Raw genomic sequence first — 23887 nt, forward strand, 5'->3', positions numbered from 1 at the left:
TCTTGTCTCTTTTTACTTTTAAGGCCAGTGTTTGCCTAGTCCTTGTCTTTTACGGGCATTTTTGGTTCTGTAACTCCAATAAACTTTGTTATCTTTTATCTTGTGGCGTTCTGTCTTTGACAGATAGCCCAACGCCATAAAAAAAGTTTTTCCGTAGAAGTTAATTAAGTCAAGAAGACGATGGAGGAGTTGAAGGCTCGTTTTGATCAATTACAGGCTGCTTTTTACGCTGCGCAAGCAGCACAGCCAGCTAAAGGACATGTTATGACTCCCGAACGCTTTGATGGGTCTAGGAGCAAACTGCCAACTTTTTTGGCACAAATTGAACTTTATTTTTCCCAGCTTAGTGCACAAGCTTTTCCTACGGACACTAGCAAGGTGGCAATTATTTTGAGTTTGTTGACTGGTCCTGCAGGACAATGGGCCACTAATTTGATTTTGGGAAATGACCCAGTCAAGGACAATTTGAGTGATTTCAAAAAACTACTAACTGACACTTTTGGGGAGACCCTCCGTACGGAGAATGCTAGTTGGGCTCTGTATCGGTTGAAACAGGGAAAGGGGACTGTTTTGGATTATTTAAATAAGTTTAATTCGTACCGTCATCAGTTAGACTGGGGGGAAAATGCATTTATGCTTTTGTTTACTGCTGGTTTAAATGATTACCTCCAGGACGAATTGGCACGCTTGGAGCCGGCAGAAAATTGGGATGCCTTAATATCTAAAGTGTTGCGTTTGGACGCCAGGTTCGAGTCCCGTAAACAATCTAGAGCAATGTGTGCGCCACCTATGTTTGAATCTAAGGCACCTGTGGTAAAGGGGGACGAGCCTATGGAACTCGGGGTGCTTAAAAAACTGTCTATAGCAGAAAAGAACCGTAGGAGACAACTGGGGTTGTGTTTGTATTGTGGAAATGCTGGGCATTTCGCCAGAAATTGTAATGTAAAACCTTCCCAGCTTTCGGGAAAAGGCCAGCCCTAGTGCGACGTGAGTCCAACGCATTAGGGCTTTTAAAGCAGTCAACTGAGGGGAAGAAACATGTCTTTGTACCCATTTCGTTATCTGTTGGGGGAAAAGAACTTGTTTCTACTTTGGCACTGCTGGACTCAGGGGCTACGGTCTCATATGTGGATATTGAATTTGCTAGGAAGCATGGCATTCCTGTAGTGCGTAAAGCATGTGACGTATGGGTGGAAGGAGCGGATGGGAGACTATTGGAGACTGGGGTGGTTAACCATGAGACCTCAGAAATAATGTGGGAAGTACAGGGAGTAACGGGAACGTTTGTTTGGGATATTACGAGCTTACCCAGATACGATGTGATCCTGGGAATGGATTGGCTAGCTTTAGTAAATCCACAAGTGGACTGGGTGACGCGTAAGATAACTTTTAGGAGGCAGGAATGTTTTACTCTAAACCCTACTCAGCCTGATATGGAGGGAGTGCCTGCTGAGTATGGGGAATTCTCAGACGTATTCTGTAAGAAGGAAGCGGATAAGTTACCGCCGCATAGACCATACGATTGCGCCATTAGACTAGCGGAAGGTGCAAAATTGCCAGCAGGAAGGTTGTACGCCTTGACAGTACCAGAAAGGCAAGCTTTAAGAGAGTTCCTCGATGAGAACTTAGCTAAGGGGTTTATTCGCCCATCTAGCTCTCCAACTGCTGCTCCTGTGTTCTTTGTTGCCAAAAAGACAGGGGACCTCAGGTTGGTTTGTGATTACCGGGTCCTTAACAAACACACCATTCGGGATAGGTACCCGCTACCTTTAATCTCGGAATTTCTATCGAGGGTGCAAGGGGCTAAGGTCTTTACCAAGCTTGACCTGCGGGGGGCGTATAACTTGATTAGAATACGGGAAGGTGATGAATGGAAGACGGCATTTAACACGTGTTTCGGATGCCACGAGTTCCGTGTAATGCCTTTCGGACTTTGCAATGCACCTGCGGTCTTCCAGAGGTTCATAAACGATGTATTTAGAGACTTAATTGACCAATTTGTGGTGATTTATTTGGATGATATCTTAATTTTTTCTAAGGATGAAAGAGAACATCGTCAGCATGTTAAGCAGGTACTACATCGTCTGCGGGCTAATGGGCTTTTCGCTAAGGCTTCTAAATGCGTTTTTCATGTACCTGAAGTTGAGTTCCTAGGTCATGTAGTTTCAGGAAGGGAACTCAAAATGGATCCACATAAAGTTGACGCAGTCAACTCATGGCAAGAGCTCAAGACTAAGAAAGATGTTCAGAGGTTCTTAGGATTCGCTAATTACTACCGGGAGTTTATCCCAAACTTTGCCAAACTCACGGTACCTTTAACGCAGCTCCTGCGTAAAAAACAGCCATTTGTGTGGGGGCGGGAAGCTCACGATGCGTTTTTACAATTAAAGTCTAGCTTTCAGGCAGACAACATACTAATACATCCAGATGTGGACAAACCGTTCGTAGTAGAAGCAGACGCTTCTAGCTACGCGTTGGGGGCTGTATTGTCTCAAAGAGATTCATCAGGGACTTTGCGTCCCTGTGGATTTTACTCTCGGCAACTAACACCATTTGAGCAAAACTATACCATATGGGAGAAAGAATTATTGGCGATCAAGGTGGCGTTTGAGGTGTGGCGGCACTGGCTAGAGGGGGCGCGGCACCAAATCGTGGTCAGGTCTGATCACAAGAATTTGGAACATTTGCAAACGGCCAAGAAGTTAAACCAACGTCAAATCCGATGGGCTTTGTTTTTCTCCAGGTTTAATTTCAAAGTTCAATTCGTGGAAGGAAAGGCAAACTTGCGGGCCGATGCATTGTCCCGCAAGCCTGAGTTTAAGACTAATGAGCAGGTAGTGTGCCAGACCATTTTGCCTACTGCCTCTTTATGTGTTGTGGAAAATGAGATCGGGTTACATGATCAAATCATAGAGGCTCAGAAAGAAGATGTTTGGACTCAAGAGCAACTCATGCTGTTGTCAGCAGGGAATCGTACAATACTGCCTCACTTGCAAGATCAGAATGGAGTATTGGTACGCAGGGGACAGGTCTATGTACCGGTGGGGGCACTCAGGTTGGAGGTTATTAGAGCCCACCATGACGAACCCATGGCTGGGCATTTTGGCAGATTTAAGACCGTGCAGCTCATCACCAGGAACTACTGGTGGCCAAAGATGCGGCAAGACATTCTTCGCTTTTGTGATAGCTGCGCTGTTTGCCAGCAGAGTAAGACGCCTGTTGGGCGCCCTAGAGGGTTGTTGTCGTCTTTGCCTGTTCCTGAGAGACCATGGCAAATTATTTCCATGGATTTCATTTCTGATTTGCCTAAGTCTGGGGGTTACACATGTATTTGGGTGGTGGTGGATTTATTTTCTAAACTGGCTCATTTTATTCCTTGTTCGACCATTCCGGCGGCCCCTACATTGGCTTTATTGTTTACCAAACACATTTATCGTTTGCACGGAGCTCCTGAGGTGATTATTTCTGATAGGGCTCCACAATTTGTGTCACGCTTTTGGAGACACTTCCATGAGTGTTTAGGTACTAAATTGAACGTCTCCTCAGCGTTTCATCCACAAACGGATGGTCAATCGGAAAGGGTTAATGGGTTGTTGGAGCAATATTTACGTTGTTTTTGTTTAGATCAACCCACTGCTTGGGTAAAATGGCTACCGGTGGCTGAGTTCGCCTATAACAACGCTGTGCACACGTCTAGTCAGCATACTCCATTTGAACTGACTTATGGTTTTCATCCGCGGGGAGGTGTGGCGCTGTCAACCAATGTGGTTTCCTCTGACCCGGTGTACCGTTCCTCTGAAATGGCTGCGTTGCATGATGTTGCCCGTCGTTTACTATTGGAAGCCAAGGCAACGCAAAAGACTCAGGCCGACCGTCATAGGCAGGCAGGGGAAGAGTTGGAAGAAGGGGATTTAGTGTGGTTATCTTCTAAGTACATTAAACAGGCTGGGGGAAAGTTTGCGCCACGGTATTTGGGACCCTTTCCTATTGTTAAAAAGATTTCTTCCGTAGCATTTCGTTTGCGTTTACCTTCTACTTTTAAAATCCATCCAGTTTTCCATCGTTCTCTGTTAAAGTTAGATACCTCCAGTCGTCGTGGTGCTGTAGCTGAGGACATCACTGCCGTCTCTCCGCCTTCGGAGGAGGAGGCCTTTGTGAGAGGGGATAGTGTTATGGTTGAGCCTCATGGCTCTACTACTGGGAGACGTGGGCGTAAGACTCCTCGAGAGTCAGATACTCTCGAGGAGCGAGAAAGGAAGCGGCTGCGAGATATCTTTGCAGAACCATCTGACGAGGATTCTTTTGAGGGGTTTACTGAGAGAATGGAGGAAGAGATGGTTAGCTCGGAAGAGGATGACATGGAATGGACTCGTGTAAGGGAGGATTTGGGTGCCACTGGCAATGATAGTATGGAAGGCGATTGGGGACCTTCAGGATTAGACCCGTGGACAAGCTGGAGGGATGGGACGGGATCCACAGCTGGGGATGCTGTGGGGCGTAGTCAAAGGTGTTCCAGTTCTGATGAGGAAAGTGATGAGGAAACGCCCGGGCTAAGGAGAACAGCTGATAGCGATGAGGACTTGTAACTGGCATAAAATGGGGTTTGGGAGCAATAGCAAATTGCGTTGGGCAAGGTAATCTGAACGAACGCTTGGGATCTGTGTGGGAAGTTTTCCTGAAGACGGGTGTGATTCGTTTGCTGACTACGTAAGTTATCCTGGACATTGGGCTCTGCTTAATCTTAATAGCTTTGACCTTCCGTCGTCTTCTTGACGGACGCCATCTGCTTACTCTGGACTTACGGACTGACTGACTACGGCCTCGGATTCTCCTACCTGTGTTTATCGTTGGAACTGGTGAACTACAAACGTCTGCATCTGCCTTACGACCTTCGGAATGGATTGGGACTTCGCTGACTGCTTCTGCCCTCGTCTGCTGTGTTTGTATCGGAAAATTGCCTGCTGTGTGGAGGAGTAACCTCTAAGTTACTCAAACATAGCTCTTGGCAGCAGAGAAGCATCTGCTGCCAATTAGTTGTATTCCTTTGAACTTTTTGTTCACCAGCTTCTGTTTGTTTATTCCCAGGCTGAAGCAAGCTGTTTTGATTTAACCCGGATTAAACTCCGGTTTAATCCGGTTTATCTTTTGAACGTTTTTCTTGTCTCTTTTTACTTTTAAGGCCAGTGTTTGCCTAGTCCTTGTCTTTTACGGGCATTTTTGGTTCTGTAACTCCAATAAACTTTGTTATCTTTTATCTTGTGGCGTTCTGTCTTTGACAATCATTGTACTTGGGCAACAAGAGATCACCTAAGTAATATGAAAATAAAAGAAAAAATTGCAATGTTGTTCTCAAGATCACTGAGACCAGAACATAACAAAATGAACATTATAAAAAATATCCATAAAAATCCTTTTCAATTTCAATTTTATCTTAGTATTCTGTGCAATTCTGAAAGGCAAGCATAATTTCACCACTTAAAAAGATTTAATCAAATACAATCCCATTTACACATGCTGGTAATATATATTAGCCCACGGATAAGAACAAATCAAATAGCAAGTCAACATTTATGTCAGTTCCATTTATTCAATGAGTCTATTCTAGTTGCTACTAACATCTGGATTCAATCCAATGCTTAAGATTTTTTCAGACTTTGTTTAGGCAAAGACATCCCACTAGCTGTTAATATTTCAAAATACTCGGTGACAGCATTAAGCTAAGAAAATTGTCTAATATCCATCATCCAAAGACTTTGCACACTATATTTGAAAATCCAGCCACCTCTGGAAATTAAGTGAGTTGGACAGATGTAACAGAAACCCATCCTTTCAGTCTTGGTAAAAATACAGACACAATGATTTGACAGACCATAGAATGATTCCTCTGATCACAGTGTAATGATTAAATGTCAACCTATCACGGGAAAATACTGCCAGTTTAGTGCAGTTAGGTCCATAGATGGTTTAGATTATAGGTTATATGTTCCACACAAAACAATAACAACATGTCTCTTAATAGAAAACACTGGGACTGTTTTGATTATGACTGATCCTATATTTCCATGTAACATTACTGAGAATTCAATTATTCTGGAACTATGCTTAGTTCAAGCTATATACACTCACACAATAAATCGCAGTTAACTCAGTGGGGTTTACTGCACTATCAACCCAATTATACCTTTACCATAACTTATGTAGGGGTTCTGCACCCTCTTTTCAGCCAGATCTTCTCCATATTTTATTCCAAACCTCAACAGAACATCATAAGACGACATAAATGTAACATTTCAGGTTTGCAGCCAAATTAACCAACACTGTTGTTATCCATTTATACAATGTTATGCCAGATTTCGCTCAATTCATAAATCACCCTAAGAATGATTACTAAGTCTACTGCTACTTTGAAACATACTACAACTTTACAGTGCCATATTAGAATTTGGACTGTGAAGCTGAGAAGTTTCCTCCTCTGGGAAGATTTATGGTCAGTGGACGAGAATACCTCCTTGGCTGGAGCTAATGACGCCGCAGTAAGGACTCACCAGAAATCAAAAGCAACAATTATGCTGGCACTAGACAATTCCCACCTGACCTATCTGAGAAATGCCACAATGGCTGCAGATTGTTGGGGAAAGTTTAAAAAATTCTATCAGTCAGTCAACAGGGATTAAAATTATCCCTACACGATGCCTGTATAACTTAAAGTTGAGAAGGGGCGAGAGTGTGACAGAGCATCTGCAAAAGCTGAGAAATTTATTTATGCAGCTGAAAGCAAGGCAAATGACTTTCCCCGAAAACCATAAAGACTATGTTTTATTATCTTCCCCGATGACAGTTGGGATAGCTTTGTTTTCATGATGCAAAATATTCCAGAAACAGAGCTTAACATTGATCTAGTATCGGCAAGGCTTCTGGAGCAAGCGAAATGGAATCTCTCCAGGAATGTGCTATAGAACAGAAGCAGATGGCCAAGAAGGAAAGCATGATGAACAGCACCAGGCAGTTTGCAATGTGAGAAGGTGTTACAACTGTGGGGGCATTAATCACCTAATTAGAAACTGTCCAGAGAAATGGAAGAAAAACAAAGGGATGAAGGAGAGGAATTGGAATCCACGTAAAGACTTCACTGAAAGATCCTACGTGATGGTGCTGACCAAGAAGAAGGGTGGCTTTTGGACTCAGGCTGTGCAGAACATGCCACAAATCGCACTGAATTGTTGACACAAACAGGTCATGGATAAAGAAAATCACCCTGGCTGATGTATTATTCGCTGAGTGTGAGATAAATGGAACTGCTTTTGTTCCGAGCCTCGGTAAAAGTATTGATAATGTCCTGTATCTCCCAAATCTTGAATTTTTTTGTGGAGTGCGTCAAGTCTTTGTTAAGAAGTATATAGCATGTTGTTAGATAGTAAGTGCTGTACTGTGTTAAGAGATAGCAAGGAATGTGCAAGGGGAAAAATGGTGAGCAAATTATATTTTATGGAAGACAAGGGATATGTGTTGAACAGGTCTGTATGTAACAAACCATTACATGAAAAATTTGTTCATTACTTACATAGAGTGATGGGTCATGTTAGCTTTCCATATTTGCAAAAGTTAGAAACTGCAACTGACCTAAACTTAAAGCCATGTGATACATTTCTTGACTGTGCTGTTTGTTCAAGGGCAAAGATAAAAGCATATCCTGTGGTGAAGAAAACAATTAGCTCCTCAAAATATCCTTTTGAATAGTTGCACCCAGATCATACAGGCCTGTTTGCATGGAATGAAGGTGGATCTAAATATGTGTTAGTAATTATAGATGCTTTACTCAAGGTTCACCCATTGTATTTTGTTGAAATCCAAATTCCAAGTGTTTGGAAAGTTCAAAGAATGGGTGACAATGATTGAAAGGAAATTTCCAGACAAAGTTGCATGTCTGAGGCTAGATCATGGTGGTGAATTCATGAGTATAAATTTTGAAAATTGGCTAAGCAAAAAAGGAATTAGGCATCAGAAAACCAATCCATATTCACCAGCTGAGAACGGAGTAGCTGAGAGAAAAACTGGAGTTTTGAAAATTATGAAAGACTGCATGATAAATGATGCCAAAGCTCCTGGAAAACTGTGGGCTGAAGCAATTCAAACAGCCACACATGTATTAAACAGAAGTTGGAGTTCTTGCATTAATGAGACTCCATATTTTAAACTGTACAACAAAAGGCCAACACTTAAGTACCTTAGTCTTTGGAAGTTATACAAATGTGTTATTCCTCAAAGGTTACAGAAAGAGAGAGGAAGAGAAATGGCAGAGACTCAGGTCTCTTGGGTATGAGGAAAGAAAAAGGTGTTACAGGTTTACATTTTACAATGGAAAGTTGTGTTTGCCAAAAATGCTTATTTTGAAAAACATGTGGGATGGGAGCACATCCACCAAAATACTGAAGTGCTTTTGCCTGTAGATAGTAACATACCTTTAGACAATCCTGTGCCAGACGCTGAGGCAACTGAGGGCCAGGAACCAGTGTCCAATACTCAGGAACACGTGGCTGAGGAACATGTCGCTGAACAAAAACAAGATGGAGAAGAAGTTCCAGTTCCTAGCACAAGTAGTGATGTGAAATGAAAACATTCTAGCAGTGATGATTAAAATAAAATCACTGGACTAACTGAAATATCTAGGAGGTTCAAGAGGGTAAATAAAAGCATACCTCCAAAGAAATTTATGGTTCAAAATATAATAGTTTGGCAAGTTGATGTGAAATTAGAATGTAATAAAGAAACCACTGGTGTGCATAAAGAGAAATGCTTGCCTAATGTTCCTAGCAAGCAGGGTCTTGACCAAAAGAAATTTGGAAAATGTGTATACCAAATTGCACCCATTGCTCAGAGGGAATCATTGAGGAACTGTACATTTGAACCTAATGGAAAGGACAAAGAAATGCTGACTTGTGTCTTCCAGAAGTGAAGGGAAATAGTTTAATGGTTTAATGTTTAAAATGTCAAAAATCAAAATTGAAATGTGTAAAGTTTAAAAGTTGAAAGCTTTATAAAGTTATTGCAAAAGAATATCTGTGTTTGGACTTTTTATTCTTACACAGTGAAGTTCCTGCATCGCTCAGGGAATCTGGGGCCTAGCTGGTTCATGGCTTGGGGCACTTTCACTACTCTGCTGAGCTAGAGGAAAATATCTGACAGTAATTAGATGCTTTTTTTGTGGTGCAGAATTCTGTTTGTTTGTGGTACAGAAAATCAGGAAAGTAAAACTCAACAATTAATCTGCATTGTGCAGTATTTCTGGGCATGCGATTTATGTGCCTTCTATTTTGTTAAATCAATGTTATTTCTGTTTTCTTTTAGCTAATTCTTGGCTTCACAAAAGTACTGATATTATTAATAATATATAGAGCTTCAATCATGTAATGTGAGGAGTCATATATCAATGAAATTTTAAAAATGGGAAATGTATTAAAAGTAGTGAGTGACTTCCTTTAGAATGAAAAGTGAGTTGGTTAATAAGAGGAAGATTGGAGGTGTTGAATTCTCATTCTGAATCATAAGTGCTTTTTGTTTGCTTATTCCTTTTATATTAACTGTTTGCTGTTAGTTTTAAGATTTCACTCACACTTTGGAAAATAGATTATCAGCCTTCTTGGGAAAGATCATATGCTAAAATCAGCAAACAAAAACAATACTCTGAATGGAGAAGGCAGAAGTATCTCACAAGAGAAAACATCTTTTTCCATTTGCTTGCATTTGAATGTACAAAAGGTTGGTAATTTTGGCAGGTAGCCATTCAACATGGTCACAGATTATTATACTGAGTGTCTTATGGGCAAGCAGCAAATTTGCTCAGTGAAACATCAGCTAACACACAAAAATGTCAGATAATATTTTGATTATGCCATTTCATCATGAGCAGAGTTTCAAACCTTCTGATCCTCTTTCCATGACTATCACTGGGGGAAAAATCAGCTTAATCATGAAAAAGCAATTCTATATTTGAGAATAGTCCGTTTTGCCAAGTATCTAGGAGAATGAAGATTACACTTATGGTGCAAAGCAAGAAATACTTGTAAAAAGACCCATTCACCCAGAGAGCAGAGAATTCTAATCATCTTTGCTTGGTACAAGCATTTCCTATTTCCACTTCAGTTGGAGGCCAGCTGGACATAATGAATAATCGATTGACATTGGCACTTGTGTGCCTCCATATTGCAGAATGTCAAGAAGCACTGTTTGCCAGTTTCATTCATTGTGAAAAGCACTCTTTGATGCCTTCATGCCTCACAGATCGCAACAATATTATGTTGCACTTTAAATAGGACTTATTGTAGGTTTCTAAATGTTATAGTTGTGACTTGTGAATGTTATTGTTATAACTCCTTGTGGAGAACCATCAAAAACAAGGGTGAAGAAACTCTTTCAGTCCCAAAACTAAATTAAATTTCAGCATGTGAGGAAATCCAAAGGGCAAAGCAGGAACACAAAGAGGGTCCTATTAAGCCACATTGAGGTTACCCACTTCTACTCAAGAGTACCGGTATATTACAGTCGTATTCAGCAGTCGGCATATTTCTGATGTGGTCTGGCCAGACCCTACCAGATAATGTTGGCATAAAACAGAATTGCAAATCCATCTGGTCTGTTGTAATTGGCCTAATTAATTCAGGGGTTTTTTCCATAACTGACATATCACTCATGGACATTATTATTTTGCTGAGCTCTGCCATTTATGGTATGCTAGAAAGGATCTAACTGCAACATTATGTTCCCAGGGCCACCCCAAACTGATACTGATGTTATGCTTACAGTGCCACACCCTGAGAACATCTCTGTAAACAACACACAATCGTTGGCTATATTCTGTGTTGGTAGATACGAATTGCTACATATGCACTAGATATTCCTCATGTGCATATGAGCAATTCTTAGATAAGAATTGCTACATATGCACTAGATATTCCTCATGTGCAGTTTATAATTTTCTTTATAACTCTAAATTTCTATAAAATACTGATGCTTGAAATAAACCCATCATCTTGACCAATGCTGTAAATTAGATTAAAAGCAGTATTGAGTCCTGGTGGATTCTCTGGCCAAAGTTATTGTTTGTTGTCTCTTTGCCTTCCTGTCTGTTTCAGGGCTCATCCTGTCTCTATGCTACACCTGGGAGGACACTGTAGTGCTAATGTTTCAGTCCTACCTCATAATAACACTTCTTCTCTTATATCCCATCAGGAATCCTATGATCTGTTGAAGATTACCTCTTGAAGGCAATCTTTTATTTTGATGTGAATAGTGACAGCATGTATTCTCAAGGGGAAATGGACACAAAGCCCTGTTTATGAGTAAATACAGTCTTTTTCAAAACTATTCTAATTGCATACCCATGAACAAGTTACTAATTATCAATATTTGTTAGGGAAGGAATTAAGATTTCGGTTAAATAAAATGCATGTTTCTGCACAAAAAGAAAGATTTTAAAATGAGTACTCCCAGACAACGTAGAAGCTAATCTCAATATGTTGTTATAGGACAGACTGGGGAAGAGGTGGGAGTATTGTGTTTCTTCAAAGACAAACTGATTAGAAAGGTACACCAGTTATTTTTTTTCTACATTCCTAAATGCAACAAATCCACAGTTCTCTCCAGGTTCACATGGAGCCTTCAAGCAACTCCCTAGATTCTATTTATTTTATAATACTGAAATGGGCATCATAAGACATCATTTACCTTCCTGCTGTTTTCAAGGAAACTAATATATCTGTCTTCACAGACTGGCAAACTTATAATTGCTTTGTGTGTGTGTGTGTGTGTGTGTGTGTGTGTGTGTGTGTGTGTGTAGTTTTTTGTTTTTTGGGGTTTTTTTATGTGATTTTTTAAGTCCCCTTTGGGCACACAAACTCTCCCTTCTTGATATTGAGAGATAACAGTGCTTTCTAATTCTAATCAAAGCAAACACAGAAAGAATATTATCCCCCTGGCCATACTAGATTCCCATTTTTTTTAAAACCATCATCATGTTACAGATTTAAACCGACATGAATAAAACAGAGTCATCTTGAGGAAGTGAAAATTCAGTGAATTGATAAAATATGGCATACAGTGAAAACATTATTGAATGCAAATAAACTTGTATTCTTCGATAAGACACTTAGGCATTCATTTTTCTCATTACTGGATTTCTTTCTGAAAGAGACAAGAACTGGTGGGACAGGATGCAATTAAAATATACAGAACTACCCACCTGTTTTTGGGCTCTATAAATGGAGAGGATCCATCTGTATCAGGATCCAAAATGTGATCTATTTCATTTTGTGCTTTTTCATATATCTTCTTTCTGTCTGCCAAACCTTTATTGTTATCAACTGCTGGGAAATCATAATAGCCTTTCCGCTTGGCTTTCAGACGCAGTTTGTTGCGATAATGCTCTATATCCGACTTCTGCTTCAACGCTTTGTTAATCTGGCAAAAGGTGGGGGAATCCCAAAAAATAAAAAATTAATTATAAAAAGTACCAAGTCATACTACAATTTCCCACAGGCAATTAAACTCTTGAAATGATAAATATAACCCTTGAGTTTATTCTCTTGCTGTGAAAAAGTTATTGGGGACTTCTTACAAGTTTGTTTTTATAGCTTTCAAATGGATTATTAAAATACATAAAAAGTTTCAGTGCTTCATCTCAGAATATATGGTTTAATTTCATTGATGGCAGATTTGGTAGATATTGATATAGATAGATCCAAACAGAGAGAATAATGGTAATTAAAACAGAATGCAACTCTGAATTGCCTATGCCAAAACCAAAACCATGCAAATCACAATACATACACAAAAAGAACAAATGAATTTATGGCATTTTCATATTCAACTTCCAGATCACTTCTGCAAGTCTTGTTAGTAATTTACTCATAACATACCCACCAAAATATAATTGATATTTTGATTAGTTAACTGTCTAAATATGAAATACATAGAAACACCACCAGATGCATTTATAATCAGTTGGAAAACCATGCTCAAAATGTTGTCATCAGCAGATTCAAATTGAAGGAAGTCTCAAGTGGAGACCACAGGGCTTTGTCCTGGAGCCAAAGCTCTTCAATATTTTAATAAATTATTTAGATGATAGAGTGAAGGAATCATTATCAAATTTGCAGATTATACAAAACTGGGAAGGATAGCTATCATCTTGGAAGATAGGCGCAATGTTCAAAAGCACCTTGATAAAATAGAAATCTGAACAGAAAATTAATAAAATGAAATTTAATAGTAACAAATGCAAAATTCTATATTTAGGTCACAAAAAACAAACACATGGCTCAGCAATACTACTTGGGATTACTGTTTATTATAATGTGAAGACATGCTATCTGAGACTGTGTTAATAGAAGCAGATTACAAATAAAGCAAAGTAAGCATGACACTGTATTCTGCACTAGTCAGACTCACGAAGTGCCCAGAACTGTTTTCAGTTCTGGGCACTTCATTTGCACAAGGATAAAGTCAAAATGGGGCAATTTCAGAGAAGGGCAACAAAAATGATAGGAGTCATGGACAACAAAATAAATGAGGAGTGTTTAGTAGATTGTTCTGTTTGAGGTGACAAAATTGCACTCAATGAATACCTCAAAGGCTACCATAAAGACTGCTTGTTTTGTACTGTCTAAGAGGGTAGAACTAGGTCTAACGGTTTTCAGTTTTAGGTGGTTGATTTAGATTGAACATTAGAAGGAATTTCTTGACAGTGACAGCAGTTCGGTAATTGAATGACCTGTCTTCAAAAGGAGGCTGGACAGTTATCAGCTGTCAGGATCCAGGCTGCAGAGCACCAATAACCATGCGCAGAGACCAGAATCTATCTAATATCTTTATTAAAGAAATATATAAAGTCAATAAAAACAAGTGAAGAATAAAGTTCAGAAGCAGACCTTTCAGATGAGGTCAAATATAGTCCAGAAATGTATTGTCCAATATAAGATATTAGAGTTCAAAGTTTTAATCCACTTGACCGAAACACACACTTTGCCAAGCAAAGTGTGGGGAAATGACAGGGTCTTTAAAGTCCAAAATAGCTTGACAACAAGGCTGGAAAATAGACTTGATTCTTGGCTAGATCAAACATCTTCCAGGTGGCGAGGCTCCGATTCAAGCTGAACCGGTGGAAATCCCATGTTTTCCTCCTCATCTGCCACAATAGCACTAGGAACGGGACTACAAGGCCCATGAGACATCACACTATCCCCCTCCTCAAGGCCCCTCTCCAACATGGCCCCTCTCCTCGAGTCGCGGGGCCGCGGCTTGGCAGGGTAGGCCTGATGGAAGCTGCGAACTAAGTCGGGGGCATGGACCGTGGAAGCGTCTTCCCAAGAGCGTTCTTCGGGCCCAAAACCCACCCAGTCAATGAGATACTGAAGGCGGCGGCGATGAAAGCGAGAATCCAAAATGTCCTGAACCTCGAATTCCTCCTCCCCGTCTACTAAAACAGGGGCGGGGGCCGGCCGGTCCACATCGGGGCGTACCCCATCCGCCGGAAGGAGCAGGGTACGATGAAACACCGGATGAATGTGCATGGAGCGCGGAAGTTGAAGTTTGAAAGTCACGGGGTTAAGTTGCGCCACCACTGGGTAGGGACCAATGAAGCGGGCATCTAACTTTCGGCAAGGACGGTGGGAGGGCAAAAAGCGAGTGGACAACAGAACCCGATCTCCTACCTTGATTTCAGGGCCTGGCTGGCGATGGCCGTCAGCGTGGCGTTTATAGTCCTCCTTGGCTTGATCCAGTTGTTGGTGCAAGAGTTGTTGCACCACTGTGAGTTCTTGCAGCCAGTCCTCCGCTGCAGGGACTTCTGAAGTTTCAATGACAGAAGGGAAGAAATGCGGATGGAAGCCGTAGTTCGCAAAGAACGGGGTTTCTTTAGTTGAAGCCTGGACACCATTGTTGTAAGCAAACTCCGATAGAGGTAATAGGGAAGCCCAATTGTCCTGTTGATAGTTTACATAACAGCGAAGGTATTGTTCCAAAGTGGCATTGGTGCGCTCAGTTTGCCCATCCGTTTGGGGATGGTGAGCTGAAGATAAACGAGAGTCTATGCCCAATAGTTTCTGTAGTGCTTTCCAGAAACGAGAGGTGAATTGAGATCCACGGTCAGTGACTAAACTCTTGGGCAATCCATGTAGCCGGAAAATATGCTGAAGGAATAAATCTGCAGTCTCTTTGGCCGTGGGGAGACCATCGCAGGGAAAGAAATGGGCCAACTTGGTAAAAAGGTCCACCACCACTAGGATCGTGGTAAATCCAAGGGAGGGTGGTAGGTCAGTGATAAAATCCGCGGAAATTATCTCCCACGGGCGAGATGGAGTAGGAAGGGGATGCAGTAGTCCTGACGGCTTCTCCCTTCTTGTCTTGGAACGCTGACATACTGGGCAGGTATTGACATATTTCTCCACATCCTTGCGGATCTTGGGCCACCAGAAATCTCGTAGGATCAAGTGCATGGTTTTAAAAAGTCCAAAATGCCCTGCTGGCTTGCAGTCATGACACAGATGAAGTGCCTTTTCTCTGCCTGGACCTGGAGGGATGTAAACATGATTCCTGTAGCATAGTAGCCCATCCTTAAGTGAGAAAGGGAAACGTAGTCCTTGGCGAATCTGTTCTTGAGCCCAGGCATCTGCCTGTTGACTGGCTCTAATTTCTTGAGCGCAAAGGGGTTCTGGGTTAGAGGGAGTTGGTTCAATTGAAGTGGATTTGGTGTTTCCCACTGTGAGCGTGGCAAAGTTTTCGGGCTGCAGCAATCGAGATTCGGAGGTCTCTCTGCGTCCTGCAGCATACTCTGGTTTCCGTGATAGGGCATCTGCCTGCTTGGTCTGAGCCGGGGTTACATAATGGATCTGGAAGTCAAAACGTTCAAAGAATAAAGCCCAACGCTGCTGCCTTTGATTTAGCTTTCGTGCGGTCCTTAGGTGTTCCAAATTTCGATGATCAGTATGAACCTCAATGGGAAATTTGGCCCCTTCTAACCAATGTCTCCAATTTTCAAAGGCTGCCTTTATGGCCAAAAGTTCTTTCTCCCAAATAGTGTAATTTCTCTCTGGGGCTGTTAGTTGACGGGAGTAATAGGCACAAGGATGAAGATGTTCTCCCACTGGTTGCATGAGTATAGCCCCAATTGCTACATCAGAGGCGTCCGCCTGCACAACAAAAGGGGTTTTAGGATCAGGGTGCTGTAGAATTGGCTGGGTCGTGAATAACTTCTTTAGTTGCTGGAACCCTTTCTCTGCTTGCTCCGTCCAGCAGAAAGGCTGTTTTCCACGGATGCAGCTGGTGATTGGGTCAGACCAGCGGGCAAAGTCTGGGATGAATTTGCGGTAGTAGTTTGCGAACCCCAAGAAGCGTTGCACTTCCTTCTTGTTGGTTGGCGCCCGCCATTCCAATACTGCTGAAACCTTTGCCGGGTCCATGGAGAGCCCTAGTGGCGAGACGCGGTATCCCAGGAAGTCTACCTCTTGTAGATCAAAGGCGCATTTTTCTAACTTGGCATATAGTCCATGATCCCGCAATCGTTGTAGCACCATTCTGACGTGTTGCTCGTGTTCCGATTGTGATCTAGAAAACACCAAAAAATTGTCCAAATATATGATCAAGAACCGATCTAGATAATCCTGGAAGATATCGTTGACAAAATGCTGGAACGTTGCGGGAGCTCCGGATAATCCGTAATTCATGACTAGGGACTCAAATAATCCGAATTCGGTCTGGAAGGCGGTTTTCCATTCGTCCCCTTCTCTGATGCGAACTAGATTGTAAGCCCCCCGGAGATCCAGCTTGGTGTAAACCTTGGCCCCTCAGAGCCGGTCTAATAGGTCTGAGATCAAAGGCAGGGGGTAGCGATTCCGTTTCGTGATATTGTTCAATGCTCTATAGTCCACAACCAAGCGTAGGTCCCCTGACTTCTTTTTCACAAACATCACTGGGGAAGCAGCTGGGGATTGAGAGGGTCTGATGAACCCCTTGCGAAGGTTTGACTCTATAAACTCCCTGAGAGCTTCTTGCTCTGGTTCAGTCAGGGAGTAGAGGTGTCCTCGCGGAATCGGGGCCCCCTCCACCAAGTCAATGGCACAGTCGTAGGGTCTATGTGGGGGTAGTTTCTCGGTTTCCTTTTCATTGAAAACATCCCAAAAGTCTGAATATTTCTTGGGCAAGGTGATAATGGGCTCAGCGTCCATGGCATGACAGACCTTGGCTACTAGACAATGGTTTTGGCAATATCTTGAGGCAAACTGTAGTTCTCCGTTGGACCAGGAGATGTTTGGGTCATGGAGTGTCATCCATGGCATCCCCAAAATCACAGGGAAGTGGGGAACCTCGGTAACGAAGAAGGAAATTTCTTCCATGTGTTCCCTTATCCACATCCTGGTGGGTTCAGTCCATTGGCTTACTGGACCTGTCTTTAGGGGACGGCCATCTATGGCCTGCACCACCCGGGCATTCTTGAAATCATGATATTGTAATCCTAGAGAGTCGGCATACTCTCTATCGATGAAGTTGTTTGTTGCCCCTGAGTCTATCATGGCATGGATCATGACGGGTCCTTTTTTCACTGACCACAGCGTGACCACCAGGAGGAATAGGACCCCGGTTTGCGGCTCTTGAGTGGGGTTTTTGACCGGGTTGGCGAGCCTCTCTACGCCCGGTCGCTGGCTTCCCCCGCCGGCTTTGCTCCAGCCGCCTCGGCCGTCTCCGTCTCCGCGGAGGACGCCGCCGCCAGGCGGGCGGCGGGCTTTCTTTTGGCTGGACATTCTCTGGCAAAGTGGCCCCCGTTCCCGCAGTACCAACACAGATTCAAACGTTGGCGGCGGGCCTTTTCGGCAACATCTAGTCTGGGGCGCACATTGCCCACCTGCATCGGTTCCTCCTCGCTTCCCATGGGGGTTGGGGCTGGCGGTGGGGATCTCCATACTGGACGTGGTTGAACATTGGCAGAAGCGGGGGGTTTCACTCCGGCTCTTCCACTCTGGCCTCGGAGCCACTGTTTTTTGTTGGCTATTAGGGCTTCGGCTCGTAAACACTGGTTGATGAGTCTCTCAAGAGTCCCTGGAGGATCCACCTTAGAGATCTCTTCCTGCATCTCGAAGTTGAGGCCCTCACAAAACTGTCCTCTAAGGGCTACATCGTTCCAGCCGGTGCTCTGAGCCAGCACCCGGAACTCGGCTATGTACCGGGACAACGGCCTGTCCCCTTGGAAGAGACACCGGAGTTTATGGCCGGCCGCCTCCTCGTCGTCTTCGATCCCCCAGGTCTTTCTAAGGTGATTCAAGAAATTTTGCGCAGAGCTTAGGTGCGTGGAACCTGCATCAAACAGCGCCGTCGCCCAATTGGCCGCAGGCCCATCTAGGAGGCTGTAGATCCACGCCACTTTGACATCTTCTTGAGGAAATTCAGCTTGGCGGGCTTCTAAGTACGCCTGGCATTGGCGACGGAAAACATGAACCTTGGAGGCTTCTCCAGAAAACTTGGTTGGTAGCGCTAGGGCAGGGAAACGCACACCGCGTTCCTTCAAGCCCAGTATTTCACCCTCCTGCGTTCGGAGGGTATCACAGATTCTATTGAATTCTTCTTGGGAAATGGTGTAACTGGCCGGTTGAGCCTCCGCTCCGGTTCCTGTAGACATTCTGGCCTTAGCTTAATTGGTGCTTAAGGTGGCGGAGTCAAACTGTCAGGATCCAGGCTGCAGAGCACCAATAACCATGCGCAGAGACCAGAATCTATCTAATATCTTTATTAAAGAATTATATAGTCAATAAAAACAAGTGAAGAATAAAGTTCAGAAGCAGACCTTTCAGATGAGGTCAAATATAGTCCAGAAATGTATTGTCCAATATAAGATATTAGAGTTCAAAGTTTTAATCCACTTGACCGAAACACACACTTTGCCAAGCAAAGTGTGGGGAAATGACAGGGTCTTTAAAGTCCAAAGTAGCTTGACAACAAGGCTGGAAAATAGACTTGATTCTTGGCTAGATCAAAACTTGAAACAAGGCAAACATGAAACATGAACTGAGTCCAGAGAAGTCCGTGAAACAAGGCAAGGCTGGAAACTTGATCTGTGAAACAAGGCAAGGCTGGAAACTTGATCCGGGAAACAAGGAACTGGGGTACGAAGTCCACACACGATCTCTCTCCTCAAGCTGAACAATTGACTCCGCAAGGTTCACCTTGCGGCAAAACCCCTATATAGGGTCTTGTTTTCCCGCCAACAGAACACTTTCCCTGGAGAACAAGAAGCGAAACCCAACTCTGTCCAGATGCATGACTCCTTAGAATTTCCCAAGGGAAGCAGACCTAATCAGCTAATTGTCTGGCAGCGATTCTGAGGCTCCGGCGATTAGCCTCCCTGACTCCTCTATCTCTATTATAATTGTCCTTTCGGGAAAACGGGGGAGAATTCTGTCCAAGGCTTGTTTGGTTAACTTCCTGAGGACAAACATCTTCCAGGTGGCGAGGCTCCGATTCAAGCTGAACCGGTGGAAATCCCATGTTTTCCTCCTCATCTGCCACAATAGCACTAGGAACGGGACTACAAGGCCCATGAGACATCACATCAGCAGAGGATGCTCTAGCACTGAGCAGCAGCTTGGACTTGGTGGCTCGAAGCGCCCCTTGTAAATCTATTGTTCTAATGTCATAGTCTTGAACTTACAGAATCACTGTGCTAATTTTCCATACAGATGAGTCACACATTGCAAGTATTTCCTGTTCTTAGGAAAAGATCCTGAAAGAATCTGAGGGCCCTTCCAGACATGTCCTATATCCCAGGATCTGATCCCAGGTTTTCTGCTTTAAACTGAATTATATGAGTCCACACTGCCAGATAATCTGGGGTAAACAGAAAACCTGAGATAAAATCCTGGGATATAGGGTCTGTCTGCAAGGATCCTGAATATTATATACTGTTGAAAGAAACGACGATTTTTTTGTTTAGTTTTCAATCTTTCTCTTTTATGCTTTATCTTTAAATGTCTTTTTTCTATTTTTATCCTCTATCCCTTCCTTTTTTGCTTTTGGTATATCTGTAGGATTTTGGTCTCCCTAAAAACTTTTAATAAAAAGTATTTTTTTTAAAAAAAAAATGGAGGTATTGAGAGAGACATGGCCTGTAACTAGATCTAGTCCAAAGACAACCTTTCATATTTTATGCCAGACATCAGCAAGTGGTTCAGCTCCTAATTGATCTTAGCCTTTCCTATCAGCTATCCTGATAACCAGCCACCCCATATTCCCCTCTGCTGAGCATTTATTCTAAAAATCTAACAAAACGCGAATATCACACAAAAATTTGTCACTTACCTCCCCATTAAGGACAGCAGTTTCCTGATTCCTGTCTGAAACTGGATGTACAGAAGGCAATGCTACTGGCTTTATGGCAATCAGTTGTACAGATCCAGATGATGTGTCGAAGGGATCAATGGCAGACTTTGCAACATTATCAAAGAGCATGACTCCCTCCTCTTCATCACTAATGGGCACTAAAATATATTAGGATTGAATTAGCATATGTTTTTGGCATTTTAACTTTTTGACAGTGAGTGGAAAAATAAAAATGAATTTGTGTAATTGATACTTTCTCTTTATTAATACAGGGACAAGTGTGTTGACCGTAAGATAAACTCCAAAATACATATTGTGATTAATATATATATTGGGTCAACTAAAAAGGCATCAAAGTGTCCAAAACACAGCTCTATTCATCAGGCAATAATATTTCAAAAATCAGGCAGGGGTAGTGTCGACTTTTAAGTCTGCTCCATGAAATAACCTCAGGTCCACAACATGCCATTCTGTCTATTCAAACATCTCCCTTGGAACATGCCAAGTTTCCTGTCTCTGTTGATCGTTAAAATTTGGTTTGGTTTGTTTTTTAAATAACTGTGAAACTAGAATGCTATAAAGTCCCACAAAGACACTCTTCAAAAATAAAAATATTCGGTGCCTGCAGACTGGTACTTTTTGTTTGCATAGTGCACAATTACCTCTGCCATTTTGGTTTGTTAAAAAAAAAACAAAATAGCTCTTTTTGGATGCTTTCCCTACTTCTGAGTGTCAACAAAGATTCTGTGTTCAGTCTGGATTTGGTGAAAATTTTTCAAGCAGCATGTGTTTTGCCTGGGATTTTTGTACGATTTTCGGGTAATGCACACATTTTGCTCCAGTGTGTCTTTCATTAAAAGATTACTTTGTTATGTGAGACTCAGACTACACCTCTGTCTTGAGCTCAGTATATTAACCTTGAATTTCATCAGACTGCCTCTCATGGAATAATGTGTTGTCAAAGGCTTTCATGGCCAGAATCACAAGGTTGTTGTATTTTTCTGGGCTGTATGGACATGTTCCAGAAGTATTCTCTTCTGACATTTCGCCCACATCTATGGCAGGCATCCTCAGAGGTATACCTCACAACCTCTGAGGATGCCAGCCATAGATGTGGGCGAAACATCAGGAGAGAATACTTCTGGAACATGTCCATACAGCCCAGAAAACATACAACAACCCTCTCATGGAATAGCTTCCGGGATAGAAAACTAGCTATTCAAAACAGTTGTTTTGGAGGTTTGGGTCTCACCTTTGTTTCTGTTTTTTAGATTCTTTGACCAAGTTACATTTTTTCAAGTTCCTACATTTGCCTTCAGAGAAATTGCTATTTTTATGATAGGCAGAGCTAGTGCTATCTAGTAGTCTGAGTGTTGGACTAGGATGGTGGGAGACTGGGCTTGGAAACCCTGCTTAGCCATGGAAACCTGGTAGGTGACCTTGGGCAAGTCACATTCGAAGGAAAGCAAAGGCATGCCTCCTCTGAACAAATCTTGCCAAGAACTCCATGGTTGCCTTAGTGTTGCCATAAGTTGGAAAAGACTTGAAGCCACACAATAATAGACAAACCCCACGATAGTCTTGAGAGAGGGGTGTTCCAAGAAACTAAAGCTAGCCCAAAATATTTTGGATAATCTGTTTCTTCACTCCATTACACTCACCAAAGCTGACATGAGGTAAAAGGGGGAGGGGAAAATAAGTGATAAATTACTATATACAATATTTAGTGTAACTGTTCATATAATTTTAGCTTTTATTTAATAATTGGTTTGTTTTGGGATTGGGTTGGCTGTTAATGTATTCATGTTTGCGCTTGTGGTGCGGCATCAAAAGTTTACTTCTATGTTTTTTGTTTGTTGGAATCTGCCCTGAGTCCCCTTGAGGAGATAGAGCAGAACACAAATAAAGTATTATTATTATTATTATTATTATTATTATTATTGACACAACGACGTTGTATGACACAGCAAACAAGATAGATATGCTGGATTTCGTCTCACAAAATCACAAGTCGAACACTTCCCAAGTGTCTAGGACTGTGTGATGTATATTATTATTATTATTATTATTATTATTATTATTATTATTATTATTATTATTATTTGGAAAAAACAAGTGAGAGTGGATTGGTATAGTGCAGAAAGGAAAAAGGTAAGGTAGTTGAGAAAGGGCCTACAAAGAGGTTTTCCCAAATGAAATTGTTTAGAGAAATCCAATTCTATCCTATGTTTGTCCCTTTCCTCTTCCATTACTCTGCAGGTAGGAGGCATGGCAGTAATATAGTGTTTAAGAAGACATTTCAACACACACCGGCAAATATGGTACAAAAATAGCAAACCCCACAGGTGCTGTGGCTGATCAGGACAAGAGGGCATAGACCTGGTCAGCCAGATTCACAGCTCCTTCTATTCATCACAGGGACAGCAGTGTCTATGGCCAGAAAAGGTTGGGACTCCTGAATAACCCAACATAATTTCAACATGCTTTAAGATGCTCTTCTAGAAGCTATGAGTGCTAAATGACATATTCAACAAGAAGAAAGAAGGAGGGTGAAATAAAATAGACAAGAAACAAGCAACCATGCGATTTACTATTACTTCATACTCACACATCTCAAAAAAAGCATCTAGTATGCCCCAGTAAAGAGATTACCACACACAAAGAGAATAAAGTGTAATTGGAAAGAAAGTGTGGACAACTATGCCATTTTTCCTCTAGTATTTAGAGACGTTTAGAGTGGGACAAAAAGAACTAATGCGTACATTATGTGAAGGAATGCCTCACTCAAGTCAGTTTTCTAAGGTGTTGAAAATTCTCATATGGTACCCTCTCTACTCCTAAATATGCCCAAAGGCACTTGATCCCATCCTATCTTGGAAGCTAAGCAAGGCCTGCCCTGGTTGTACCTGGATGGGAGATTTCCAATGAAACCAAGTGCTGTTGACTATAATCCAGGTAGAAAAACTACTTCTGGGCATTCCTTGCCTGAAAAATACTGTGAAATTCATGTGGTCACCAAAGGTGACTCAAAGAAACATACAGACATACACTGTCTCAGAAAGCAGAGGAAGTGGTAAAGCATCTGTCGGATGGCAACTATCTTTAGGGTCAATGTAATGAGGTTAAGGGAATCATCATGGACAGAAACAAATTTATGAGCTACTACCATGCTAGTGGTTGTGACTATTATTCACAGAACAAACAATCCATTGACTATATGAAAGACAATAAATTATTTGACACGAGAAAATATCACTTTTTGATAGCAACTGACAGAGTTGTAATCTAGAAAGTTTACTTTATCTGAAAATGTATTGCTTTTTAATTACAATGTAGACTCACGGTACCCCATAAAAGGATAAATTAACAGTGTATGTCTGGAAAGACAGTATTTCTTACAAGTGAATCAAAATATGAATCTATATACCCAAGTATGTGCAATAGCCTGAGATGATAACTTATCTGAATTGATGAAAAGCATAAAGGTTATGTCAGACTTGTAAACTATTTCCTTGGGATTTGCAGAACT

At 42.0% G+C, this 23887-nt stretch overlaps 1 protein-coding gene across 3 annotated transcripts in view; it reads right to left on the reverse strand.

The window, feature by feature from the left end:
* Window positions 1–23887, reverse strand: part of kiaa1549l (KIAA1549 like) — a 234768-nt gene that overhangs the window by 56571 nt on the left and 154310 nt on the right. For all 3 annotated transcript variants that reach the window (XM_008106762.3, XM_062967756.1, XM_008106755.3), the window contains exons 14-15: window positions 20338–20516; window positions 12236–12453 (exon numbers count right to left, since the gene is read on the reverse strand). In XM_008106762.3, coding sequence (XP_008104969.2) covers window positions 12236–12453; window positions 20338–20516 — 397 coding nt within the window. The remainder of the gene's footprint in view (window positions 1–12235; window positions 12454–20337; window positions 20517–23887) is intronic.

Source organism: Anolis carolinensis, chromosome 1, assembly GCF_035594765.1.
Source record: "Anolis carolinensis isolate JA03-04 chromosome 1, rAnoCar3.1.pri, whole genome shotgun sequence".
Lineage (NCBI taxonomy): Eukaryota > Metazoa > Chordata > Lepidosauria > Squamata > Dactyloidae > Anolis > Anolis carolinensis.